We start from the raw sequence: 13,386 nt of genomic DNA, 5'->3' as shown, positions 1-13,386 counted from the left end.
ATAACTTCAATGAATAAAGTCCTCAGGGGCACCACTCTTCTTAAAGAAGAGAAATTATAGCCAATTAATTGATTGAGTCTCATAAAATACACTAAACTATCAAATAAGAATAATAATTAAATTAAAAACTTTAACCAGAATTACCACCAATAGCTAGTAGGTTGAAGGATTTGGAGTTCAACATAGAGATTGGCAAATTATTCACTCCAGCATAATTATACACAAGCATTTATTTAAAAGATAAACAAAGCAAAAACACACAATGTGAAGACTAACTCTAAAAACACTAAACTACTGAACAAAGGGTGTGTGGGTGTGTACGCAGGTCTGGATGCACACCAAAAGGAATGTGTGTGTGTTTCTTTGTTCTGCCTCCATATGTCTCGCGTGTACGACCATAAACCCATGTTGTCAGAAACAGAGGAACATGTGAAGCGGGAGCTTTAAAGTTACTCTCCACCACGTGTGGTTGTCTTAAGGACCAAACTAGAGGTGTATGTATATGATCTGTTTAGGATAACAGTGCCAAGTTAAAAGGAGTTAGCATGCAAAGACTCTCTCAGACTCTGTCTGTATGGAGCATAACATAAACTAACATCAACTTAGCGGTGGCTGAGAACTACAGTTACAATAATAACCTCATGTTAACCACGGAGAAGTGGTAAATAAAACCTCAATGAAAACACATCAGTAACGCCACATGTACAAGCCGTGTCCGCTTGTAGAGATCAGAGGAAGCCAGTCGCTCCACCTGTGGTTGTCCTTACAGAGTTAACAGCTCAGCGTTAACTTGCTTCGTGCTTCTTAAAGTTAGCTAGCAGGCTTTGTGCAATAGCCATTGCCGCTAAACTTTATTGCAGAGATCTAACAGGCCTTCGCAGCGCTGCGGTAGATCAGGACACTTTGGTTCTGCTGTGTGTTTCTGCTCCGAGCAGATAACACGGCGGTGGTAGCAGACAACCATCTGATGCGTGCTGGAGACAAAGCCAGGAGGAAAGACTACAGTTGGGTGTCTGCTGGTGAGCAAGCCACTAAGGGGAGACAGCCACTGCTGGGTCACAGGTCAGACTGGTCAATGTTGCATTCAATGGCTTCCTTGCTGCAGTAAATTCACTCCAGTGCTTTGTCTCATGAGTCAAATTAAGTTTGATTAATGCATTTTGTGGCCAATCCTTTGAGAGAAATTCTGAAAAAAACTGCTCAGTAAACCTGACATCTGGAAATATTTTCAAACTCAGTGTCTCTGACAGGGAAGAGGGAAGCATTTCTAATACTAACATATATATAACATGCTATGGAAAGGGGGAGCCAGGATAACAGGTCAGGGGGAGATATCATCATCATCATCCCCACACTCTGAGATTGGGTACCAAGCCCCAATAACAAGCCCTTACGGCACAGATTCACTTAACACAAGGGTGACTGACCTGAGATTAAAGATCATGACCAAGCTGGACACCTGGCACCCCCAATTACAACATTTCCCTCCTGTGTTTGTCTGTATGTGTGTGTGTGCTGGCAGGGCGCTGCCTCCTGTGAACTTCCAATCAGAGACTGACGCACCTGCTACTCATCTGCTGCTGCTCACCTGCTCCCCATCCACCAATCAACACCTTGCAGGAAATCTACCCGGCTCATCTCACCAGTCTAGTGTCAGTACTAAGTCTCAGCCTCTGACTAGCCTGATAGAAAGATTTTCCTGTATGTTTTCTGAAACCCTTACTAACTCTCTGACTCCTTGTGTTCAGGTTCATTCCTCCAGCCAACCTGCCTCCAAGTTACTCACCAGCTCTCCAGAAATATCTTACCACGGATCCTCCGCTGCTCCATCTCAGCCAACTGTCCTCGCTCAGTTCACCTGCTCACTGCAATTGCTTCCACTAACCTGGTTACTCTTTGTGTTTTACAATAAACTGAAACAAACCACTTCAACTCTCTTTGTGTCAGTCGTGCTTTTGGGCCAGCCTCTGTGTACCATAACACATCTGGATTATGTTACAGAGTCTCTATACCGACTGACAGAAGCCTCATTGTCCAGTTAGCAAATGCTAGCCAACGAACCCTCTCGGTAGCAGCGTTATGTGTGTAAAAATGTTTCTGTAAACAAAGCCACCAAGATTACTGGCTAACAACCTAATCTAGCTTTGAGACACAGGACTCAGGTCCTGGTATTTCTTCTTATTAGTAGAAATGATTGGAAGATTAATGTATTTTATTGGAGAATGCATAGGGCACTTTGACTACAGTTGTCTTCTCCACTTTACTCACTGATTTGAGAACATTAAACAAATTCATTGTATGCAAACATAAAGAGATCCTCAAGTTTAAATAGACATTGAGTACAGGATAGGACATCTACACTGTTAAAATGTTTCTAGGGTAAATACTGGGGCAACTTCAATAGAGTGAGACATCCTCTTTCTAGCGGATTGTGTCATTTCAATTTGAGGAGATGCATTCTCTCACTTAAACTTTAATTCATATCATATAAAAAATTTAAGCTTAAAACTTTAGAATTTTGAACCAGAACATTCAGTATTTTGGATCAAGCACTTTGTGAAAAAAAGGTGTGTCAGATGTAGTAGCAGTTGTTACAGTAGTTACAGCTGTTATTTCAATGTGTCAGATACATATTTCATCGACATTTAGGTAAATCTAATCTGACTCTGTATCTGTAAATACCAATATTAAAGGATCAGGATCAGACCAAAACACTTAATCAGGACATCTCTACTAGAATCCCAGTGTACTATACTTTGTATCACTCATAGGATCCATTTGGAGCTTCACTGAGAAAAATGGTTCACAATAATTGATTCATTAAAGATATTTTCCTAATCATAAACTTGTAACTTGTACAGAGCAGAATACATTAAGAATAGTATGGAAACATCATTATTATTTTTTAAGTAAATCAGTCAGTGTTAAATTTAAATCCTGACCATGGAAAGTTGTTGTTTCCATTCAACACGTTTACCTCTGTCTTATCTGTTACTTTGGTATATCAGGATACCTTGTTGTGTATTATTTCTTCATCTAAGATGACATATGAATGTAGTAATTAATTTGGTCACACTTTATTTTACGACTAAGACATAATAAGACGTACTTTGTATCAAATTAGACCAAAACTAGAAACAATGTTCTTTATTAGACAGTAAATAAGCACAGTTATACCCTAATTAGACACCAAACACCTAAATTATGCTGTAATTAGAAACTGCATATAATGCTGTATTAGACCAAAAAAATACTATACTTAGACATTATTATACCAAATTATACTCTAATTCGAAACCAAACAGGAGATCCTAATGCACAATTAGACACCATTTTACAAGATCATAGTCTAATTAAATCAAATACAATACCATATCAGATCCAAAATATGCTACAGTTAGACACTATTCTACCGTTACTACCAAATTATGCTATATTAGACACCACATTGCTTCCAACATGAGCTGCATATGATAGCTTAATTAGACAAATTGTCATATTATTTTGAACATAGCCTTTATAATAGTCAGACAGAGAGCTCAGAGGACAATACATTTATTTGGACTTTATTTAACACAGACTGTGCTTTGGTCTCATCATTAGACGTCTGTGATCTCACCCTGGATCCAAACACAGCATACCAAAACCACACTCTGTCTGACGACAACAAGAAGGCTGCAAATGAGCCAACTTGAATTGTTTCTGAATTGGCCTGCTGGCACTCTGTCCTTTTATATTGTCTCATCTAACACATAGAGTCACCTCACCTTCTACTCGGCCTGTTTACCCAGCCGTCTTGATCTGGCGTGAATACAACTACACATTCCTGCATCCAGTTTAAATGAGTGAGATAGTTGAATCCTGATTCTGGCTGTAAACTGAGGTGACAAGCAACAAGTCCTCCAAATTAACTGACGAAATACAGCGTTTGTCCATGTTCACAACACATAGATGTCTTTTGGGTTAAAATAAGGACTTTGTTAAGATTATCACCATGACAACAAATCATCCACAAAAATATCACCCAAGACTAGAACTTCACATTGTAGTGTATAAGGTCCTGCTGTCAGAAATCAGCAGACAAAAACATAATACATTTAGCAGTGTCAGTAGTTGGAGGGGCGGAGAGAAAGGGTGAGCATAAAACTATTTATTTGATTGTGGTTAGCACAGTACAGCACAGTATAAGTACAGATTGACCTCTCTGCAACACTTTGAGGTAGTGGTCCCACACAGATTTCATGTTATGCTAAATGTTGAAAGTGGTTGATTGGTTACCTTGAGACCTGATGACTTACTTTTATTGAAAACCAATTGTTGTTTGGGGTGTGACAGGTAGTGACAAGTAAAAATGCTGCACAGATAGACTGTGATAAGTTCATGGTAACTACAGCAGAGATAGTCTGTACATAACAGCCAACATGTCCTCCAAATGAAATGACAAAATATGTTGTTTGTAGCCATCCTCCACAATGACACACATAAGCCTTTTCTGATCTGACGCCCCCATTGGCAAAACATCATTTTTCAGTGCCTTCCAAAGCTGTTGCAAATCACTGTTGAAAAATTACTTTGTTTTATGTTGTGACATCGCCATGATTAAAGTTTGGTTAAAGTTTGGTAACTTAATTAGGGTGAAGGAAAGAACATGGTTTAGGTTAAAATAACTACATTATTAAGGTTATGGGAAAATGGTGGTTTGAGTTAAAATTACAACTTCATTAAAGTTAGGGGACCTTCATCCAAAAGGTTACAATGAGCATAAGCATGTTGTTATGGTTAGGGATAAATTGTGATCATGGTTTAAAGAAACTGACTTTGACTGTAGGAAATGGGAAACAAACAGCAGTCTCCTGTGGCAAAGTCCAGCATTTTGTTGACCGATCCATCCATCCTGACCTCCTCCTTGTGCGTCACCTGACGCTCAAGGAGGAGGTCTAAATCAAGCAAAGAGGAAGTAAGTACGCACCACAAAATGTTCAACTCAGGTCTCCACTTTATTAAATTCTTGACTCAAAGGGAGAACAAACTTATCCAACAGGTGTTACAGTAGATGCTGAACCAGAGCCAGACAGTGTCATGATGTCAAAATATTGATTAAAGAAATCTGACTTTTCCCAGCTCTTCTCAGAAAAATATGGACCAGCAGAGGTTTCCTGAGTGGTACATGATACTTGTTTAAGAAGAAAGAAAGAAACATCTTTGTGCTTCTGAAAGCATATAAGTACTTTTATGTTACTTTCCCTGATAAATGGAACCCCATGATAGTTACAAAATACAAGAAAGAACAATTGATAAATCGAACAAGGGACAACATCTCACACCATAATTACCATGATATATTAAACAATCAGCTTTGCTAAGGTCCATGAAATATAGCAAAAGGTGTCTACAGCAGACTTAACACATACAGTATGTGGTGTAAAAATAAATATAAAGCAACGGAAGGTATATTAGATTAAATAAAGTATGTTTCTTGTCATTAATATTTAAATTTATGCTGATCCAAAATGTAATACATACTTTAAAAAGAAAAAGAAAATTAATTTTTCCAGTTACTTGAGTATAGATGCAAAAAAGCAAACACTAAATAATATTTTTCAGTATTACAAAAAGAGCTATATATCTATATATATATATATATATAGATATATAGATATATATATATATATATATACGCTGCCATGTCATTGGACACTTTGTTTTTGTTGTTTTGACAAAGTTTGTTTAAGCACGAACCTGGTTGAGAAGCAAACTGTGCACATAATCAACATCAGCAAAGTAGTAAGTAATATCAATATGGATCAATAACAGTGTCAATGTGCAGGATTGTTGTTCTAAGTATAATCATGCTGTACTTTGATGAGAAGAAATGTCAAAATGTTTAAGCAAGTTTTGTTGACATTTTGAACACTACCTAGAAAATACAGCGTGCTGTTAAAAGCCCAATCTTTATTTGACCATAGAAGTCACTGGTATATTCACTTACCCATATTGAAAGTTTGACCTATAAATAAATATTCTGAGTTAATTTCTAAATTTGACTGCTGAATCCTGTTCTTTTCATTTTGATGGTGGGATGGCCCTTTGATTTACATGTTGAGACTGTGCTTTCAATAATAATAATCATTTTAAAACATAGACACTAAAAATGGCACTGTTAAGTACTATTTGGACTTGCTTTTGACTTAATTAAAGCATAAATTGCAAAATATAGTCTTGTCGGAATAATTAGTAATACAAAATAAATTTCCTTTACTAATTTTGGCAATCGACTACATTATGTAATTAAGTATTCCCGAGTGTCTTTATCACCACCAAGGAGGTGAAGTTTTTGGTGCGTTTGATAGACATGACTTCTCAAATACCTTCAACAGATTTTAGTTAAATTTCGTGTACTGCTGGGTCATGGGCCGAGGAATACATTTTTTATGCTGATCTGGATCCTGGTGCAGATCAAAGAATACGTTTTTAATGATTTATAGTATGGATTGCCAAATAGGGTTTTTGTGTTTTTAAATTTTAGCTTTTTCTAAACTACTGCACTTCCTTGAATGGAAAGAAAAGCAGTTGTGTAGCCTTGGCGGAAGTATGCTCTCTGAGAGCTTTCTAGTATCAGTGACTGTGTTTCAAAGTAATCTGACCTGTCCGTGGTCAAAGTCAGACCCAAGACAAAAGGCTGGAAAAACAGGCTCATAGAATTTGGTTTTGAAGGTGTAAATGTGATGTAGTTCTTTAGAGGTGACCATGTAGTAGGACAGAGTGCCAGCACGCCAGTCGAGATACACTCCTAGTCGTTTTAAAGCCAGGAGAGGACACAGTGACATCGGTTTTGTTTCATTATGCCTGACACGGTATCCACTTCTGGGAACATGGTCTAAAGCCCAGGAGCTCCAACTCTGTCCAATGACACACCCAGGGACTTTCCCTTTCCTTCCAATTGATATATATGAGACACCTGCTAGAACGTATCCGATCCACTCCACCTCCCAGTAATGGCGCCCAGTCAGCCTCTCTTTGCACAACACCTGGCGAAGGGAGTTGAACCTCTCTGGGTGATCACAATATCGCTGCTGTTTTCCTGACTCCACCTTTTTGTTGTTACCAGAAAGAGTGAGCATGGAGTTTACTGTGTTTGGGTCAAAGGTGAGGTCGCAGGCATCTGATGGAAAGACCAAGACAGGATCTGTTACCAGTCATCCTCATCACCATTCAAACTACATTTTGTGATAGCATGTCTTCATATAATGATTGTTATATTCATACTTAGCCTCCTATTATTTATTATAAACAAAATCTAATCACTTTTCCCCAAGACTTTAATAAATTGATCTGTTGTACCTATGTTTACAAATCTGATAAGGGAAGTTGACTGTACTTGACAACATTTACAAGACAAAAATGATTAAAACACTTTGTCATGTGTCATGGTGACGCCTCGACAACATGGCAACTAGAAGGCAGTCCAAACAGGCAAGGCAATCTTAAAGAGCAAGGCAGGGAGGCAGGTGAGGCAAACAGCAGGTCTAAACATGGGCAACATATCACAAGCAGATTTTCAGGAGCAAGGACAGGGAACAGGAAAGGAGGAACAGGCTACAGGCTGGAAAGCCTGGAAAGCAATGGAGTAAGACAACACTGACAATCTGGCAAATACGAGTGGGAAAGTGGCCAGTCTATGTACTCTGAGGGAATAGGGGACAGGTGTGCAGGCATGTTGCACAGGGTGGGAAAGTCTGAGGGCATCTGCTGGAGAGATGGGGAATAATAGGGTCTACAAAGAATAGGAACTAGGGGAAAGACGAAAGAGACACAGGGCAGGTGTCACCATGACATCTTTTGTGGTTTGCATGTTTCCAACAAACGCTTAAAGAGGAGGAAAGTACTTTAAGTATTATTCATTTTTGCTTTAATGTGAACAAATGCAGAAAAAATTACTTACACCAGAGTAAATCTCTTCTGTCTTTTAAACTCTCCACAGAGGGCATGCGAGGAAATGTAAAGTCATCAGTGACCAGGCTGCCCTCGTTGTAATAGTAGATGCTTGCTCCTTGGTATTTCTCATTTGCCAATGCTGCTACAAAGAAACGGACATTCCTGCTGTCCTTCATGTTGTTGGCGAGCTCACTAAAAGTTTGGGCTTTTTGTTTCATTTTGATTACCACCCCAGGGGAGAAACACCACAAGTTGTCAGTAGATGCTGCGATATACTCGGTGCTTTCTGAATTCGGTGATTCCAAAGAGTCGGACAACACTCTAAGGTAGGGATCGCTGCGTCCCAGGGAGGTGAAAACAAAGCACACACCATGTGTTACATTTGCATTAAGAATCTCTCTATCCAACTCTGTTTGATTTGAGACACATTTTGTCTGTGTTTCCTCAATCATGCCCACACAGGCCTTTAAGGCACTGATTTCTCTCTCTATGGTATCCAGCCACATGTTCACATTTTCATTGCTGAATGGTGACTTGGCCCTGTCTGCAGTTATCTTCTCTAATGATCTTTCATCTTCTGTACCTCCCCGAATCAGTGGAAGTTTCTCCGCAATTTTCTGTTTCACAGTATGAGTGTAATCCTGTAATATCTGTTGGAAATTGCTAACCCTATCAAAAATCAATGGAAATTGTTTCACAATTTTGTCATTCATGACATCATTGCATCTCCTCTTCAGTTGATACAAGTCTTCTAGGGTACTGTGAATCTTTCTCACTCTACCAACAGTGATCTCACGGACCAGCTGCTCAGCTTTAGAAAAAAATTTATTCAAGGGAACCAGCCAGACCTTCATTGGAACCGCATCCACTCCCTCTTCTCCAAGAAGTTCTGGAAGTTTCTGGTAGGTCTTCACTGCATCTTCAAAGGTTGTAGGGAGGCTGTCAAGAAAGAAGTCTCCATGAAACTTGCAGGAGAGATTGCTCGTCAGAGATTTTTCTTCATCAGTCAGTTTGACAGAACCTGACCCCTCAATACTAATAGTAGGAATCTTCCTTATCACAGCTTCCATTTTGCCCTCGATGTCCTGAAGGTTGCTCTCCTCTAACTTGTCACTGTCAAATACAAAGAAAGCATTTGCCCCATAAAGGATGCCTGTGACTACATGTGTTGCCAATCCCTTTTCAGTAATGGCTGTTTGTTGCACATTCACGGTTCCAGGAGGAGCTGTGAATTGTTTATAAGTGGTGGTAGCTTTGTACTTGAGTGTAACTCTGCTCTGATTCTGGTATTTCTTCGTATCATTTAGATACTTGGCAGATCCCCCAACTTCAACCAGTCCACCCAGGAAACTGACTCCCAGTGAAGCTTCAATATCCATCAGAGAAGACTTGGATTCAATGGAATCAGAGGCAGCAATCTGGAATTCACTGCTGCGTTGAGTGTTACTTGATGCATACTGTTTTAGAGTTTCATCACCAAACAATGAGAAACCTACAGAAAAGAAAAAAGGCATCTGGTAAAGCAGGAAAGGTTGTTACTGGGTGTTCAGACCAAAAACATCACTGCATTAAAAAACCCCACAAGGCCTGCATTGGTGGGGCCATGTTTTTCCAGGTACCAGGTGAAATACAATCCTGTAATGCCTGTTTTTGTGATAGATCTGTGACGCCAAAATAAATCACTGTCACGGTACGGCTGTACCATTCCTAGTGTTCTTGTCTGTCTGTCTCCTGTTAGTCTCCTTGTGTGTGTTTGTGTGTGTGTGTGTATGCTGTGGGGCGCGGCCTCCGATGTACTGCCAATCAGCAACTGACACATCTCCAAACCATCTACTGCTGCTCACCTGTTCCCCATCCACAATCACACCTGACAGTATATCTACCTGGCTCTTCTCACTAGTCTTCGCCAGATCATCCATTTACCTCAGTGGTATAACTCTTTGGCTATTGTCTACCCCTCAAAGTAATTACCTGCATGTTATCAGAACACCTGATTAACCTGTTTAACTTCCTGTGCCCAGGTTCGCTCATGTCACCTGCCTCCGCATTGCCCTCCGGCTTTCCAGGAGGACTTCACCACAGCTCTCACCTGGCTTGTCTCGGCCTGCATGCTCTCCTCTAGTCCACCAGCTTCCAGCCTTACCGCCACACTCCTGGTTCCTCATTGTGAACTCTTCTAAATAAATGGAACCTACTACTGCACACTCGCTGTCCTGGTCATGCTTTTAGGCCCAGCCCCGGTATATCATAACAATCACAGTGGTTTAGGAAACTATGAGACAGCATTTTGCAACTTTGGAAAGTTATCACAGCAAAAATGTATTCTCATTGTTGATGTTTGCAAGGTAAGCAGTAGAATTTACCAAAAGTGTGCACTTGCATGTATTTGACTGGCCTACGTAATTCATTGCCGACATATTGTGTTGGGGCAAGTTTTTGAGTTTTTTCTGGATAACTGCGCTGGACCCTGCGCATCAGCACCAGTTGTGCAATTGCAGTGGTCGCATTAGAATGAATGAGAGAGCTGTGTTTTTCATGCAGTACTGATTTTGGCCTGAACATATCCTTAAAGGTGGGGTATGCTCTTCTAATCCAGTACACATCTTTTTGTCAAATTCAGCAACTATCTATTCCCCGTCCGCTAGCTGTCCGTTCAGTGTGTGTGCTGAAAAAACCCTCCAGTGTTTGTACTCAGCCCTGGTTCTGTAAATGGGAAACAAAGTGGTTCGGATTGAGCCACACAGCACTATTCCAGCCATGATTTGTGTGTCAGGTAACATTAAATGACTTGCCCACGGACATTCAGCTTACTTTCTAGTTTGCCAAGATATGCTGTTGTTGTGATGTTAGCTATAATAGCAGGAGAGTTGTGAGTATCGCTGTCTGGAGCTGCTGTGCTGGCTCTGGGAAACCGTCTCGTCCTCTCTGGCTGTTAGCTTCGCAGCAGCAACTGTAGCGACAGTCTGCTAACCCACAACCTAGCTAACGTTAGTTACATTACTTGCTTTGTCATTGTTCACTCTATGTCATCATATTTGTCATGATATTGGATTTATCCAGAATCACATACCCCACCTTTAATCTGTTAATAAAAAATATTAGATACAGCTAATCTGGGCTTCTTGTGGGAGACTGACAACATTTTCGATATGATGGATGCTGACATCACGCATTGTGGCTGCAGCAAAACTTTTTTAAACTTTTGTCTCAATTTTTAGATTACTTTAAAAAGTATAAAAGATTTTCAACCCAAACAACTTAATATGTGGGGATCTGTTTAAGTTTAAACTTTCAATTTTAAAGTATTAAAGTTTTTGGGCACTTAAAGACTTCACATAAAAAGTTTCACTTTTCTGGAAATTTTTCAAAACCTACACATCAGATACTGAGCCACTGTGAAGCATGAAAGAAGCAGCTGATGGTAATCAGCTAATGCAAGTGCAATTTCAGTGCTCCGCCTGATCTAATATAATGCTTGATTTATTTCATTCTGAAGTAGTCTACTTCAAATTTTACCTGGGATCAGTTTCTCTCGGCGAGCGTCATACAGCATTCCTAGGGTGAAAGGTCGACCCAGACCAGCCATTACCATGATATCTGAAGACATGTCTGCAACCTGAAACCACACAGCTTTTAAAATTTGATCGAACCGTGTGCTGCAAGTTGATCACAGTGACAAAAAGTGCCTAAAATTTAAAGAGCATAATCTAAGTTTTAGCTGTGTAATACTTAGACTGGAGTTCAGTAAAAACTGCAGTGTCTATCTCTCACCTGGTGAAGTTGTGTCGATCAGCTGAGTTGTGTGCGAGTCCTCCTGACTTCCAACTTGAGCTTCAAGTCTGAATTTGTGCGATGTTGCGAGATAATTTATATCCTGTCAGATAATCCATCCTTGTGACTCCTCCCCCGACACGCCTTCTGCACACCTGCAATATTTCTGCTCGACACTGTCTCACGGATCATGTGTGCGTGCAAGTTTCAAGGAGTGCATCTCCCTCACAGCTTTTTTTCATATTGCTAATTTTGCATCGCCTGACAGACTTAAGTGTGAGAGACATTGCTGAATTTTGCATGCAAAGCTTTTGCATGTCTACCCTGGCCAGTAATGAGTTCAGTCATATTCATACATTTTAATAATTGCCTTTTTTATTTTGCATCACGTTGTAGTCAGAAGCAGGTGTATAAGATATTGCTGGATTTTAACATTCCTTTATTGTTACATCTCATAATACAAGTAAAAGAGAGTAAAATTCCTGGGTTTCTGCTCCTCAACATTGCAGCAGCAATAGCAATAAAAAAACAATAGAAAAAGCAGCATAATGGTACTCCAATGATTGTGCATGTAAAAATATGTAAGATAAGTGGTCATTATTAAGTCTTTTTTGTTTACATGTTGTCTAATTACTACAAAACAATACTAGTTATTGTTACTGAGTTCCATGTACCTTATCTATTGAATTAGATGTTTTTGTTGCCAATAAGAAGTTATTTGTTTTGTATCAATGATTTGCTATCAAGTATGCCTGTTAGTTGCCTGTCAAAAAGCTGCATCCCAGTTCAGCAGCCTGCAGTGGATTTGGATTTTCAACTGTCAACTTTATGTGATTTTATGAATAGTCGCAGGATATTTCCTGTCTTTACAATTTGACAAGGATTGCCTAAATTCACTCTTTACCAGTAGACTAGCACACAGTAGGTCCGGGAAGTATGAGTTGTATGTTGCTCACCTTTAAACAAACGCTTGATTGCAGTTGTTGCTGCTAAGGGTGGCCCAACCAGTTATTAGGTTTAGGGGGCAATCACTATTTCACACAGGGCCATGTAGGTTTGGATTTTGTTTTCCCTTAATAACAACAACCTTCATTTAAAAACTGCAGTTTGTGTTTACTTGTGTTATCTTTGACTAATATTTACATTTGTTTGATGATCTGAAACACAAGTGTGACAAACATGCAAAAAATAAGAAATCAGGAAGGGGGCAAACACTTTTTCACACCACTGTATATACATATACATACATAAAAAAAAAAACTTTGTCCTTCACCCTCCACGGGTGGTTTCATCCTTCGAGGTCGGGTCCTCTACCAGAGGCCTGGGAGCTTGAGGGTTCTGCGCAGTATCTTTGCTGTTCCCAGTACTGCACTCTTCTGGACCGAGATGTCTGGTGTTCTTCCAGGGATCTGCTGTAGCCACTCCTCCAGTTTGGGGGTCACTGCCCCGAGTGCTCCAATGACCTGATGATATATATATATATATATATATCAGATCCTCCTAAATGTTACAGACTGGACCTTTAAATAGACATAAAACAATTAGGATGTTAATGTAACTTATTTTCTTGCATTTCTGCAAAGCACTTTACTTGAATGATTGACTGATTGATTGATTGATTGAAATTATTTAGTTATTGTCTAAGGATACAGCAACATTAAGACATACAGTTTGGACATA

The 13,386-nt window shown here is 39.6% G+C and overlaps 1 protein-coding gene across 2 annotated transcripts; it reads right to left on the bottom strand.

The window, feature by feature from the left end:
* Positions 1-5,683: 5,683 nt before the first annotated feature.
* LOC122868049 (neoverrucotoxin subunit alpha-like) lies at positions 5,684-11,754 on the bottom strand. Of its 2 annotated transcripts, XM_044179594.1 has the most exons (4): positions 11,707-11,754; positions 11,452-11,551; positions 7,943-9,427; positions 5,684-7,162 (listed from the first exon to the last, which is right to left on the bottom strand). In XM_044179594.1, exons 2-4 carry the CDS (start codon positions 11,540-11,542, stop codon positions 6,630-6,632), a joined length of 2,109 nt encoding a protein of 702 aa, XP_044035529.1. In that variant the 5' UTR covers positions 11,543-11,551; positions 11,707-11,754; the 3' UTR covers positions 5,684-6,629. The 2 variants fall into 2 exon arrangements, with proteins under 2 accessions (XP_044035529.1, XP_044035530.1); XM_044179595.1 differs by having other exon boundaries at positions 6,978-7,162; positions 8,784-9,427; positions 11,452-11,709.
* Between the last annotated feature and the right edge of the window lie 1,632 nt (positions 11,755-13,386).

Source organism: Siniperca chuatsi, linkage group LG20 (assembly GCF_020085105.1).
Source record: "Siniperca chuatsi isolate FFG_IHB_CAS linkage group LG20, ASM2008510v1, whole genome shotgun sequence".
Lineage (NCBI taxonomy): Eukaryota > Metazoa > Chordata > Actinopteri > Centrarchiformes > Sinipercidae > Siniperca > Siniperca chuatsi.
This window is presented reverse-complemented; position numbering and strand designations above follow the sequence as displayed.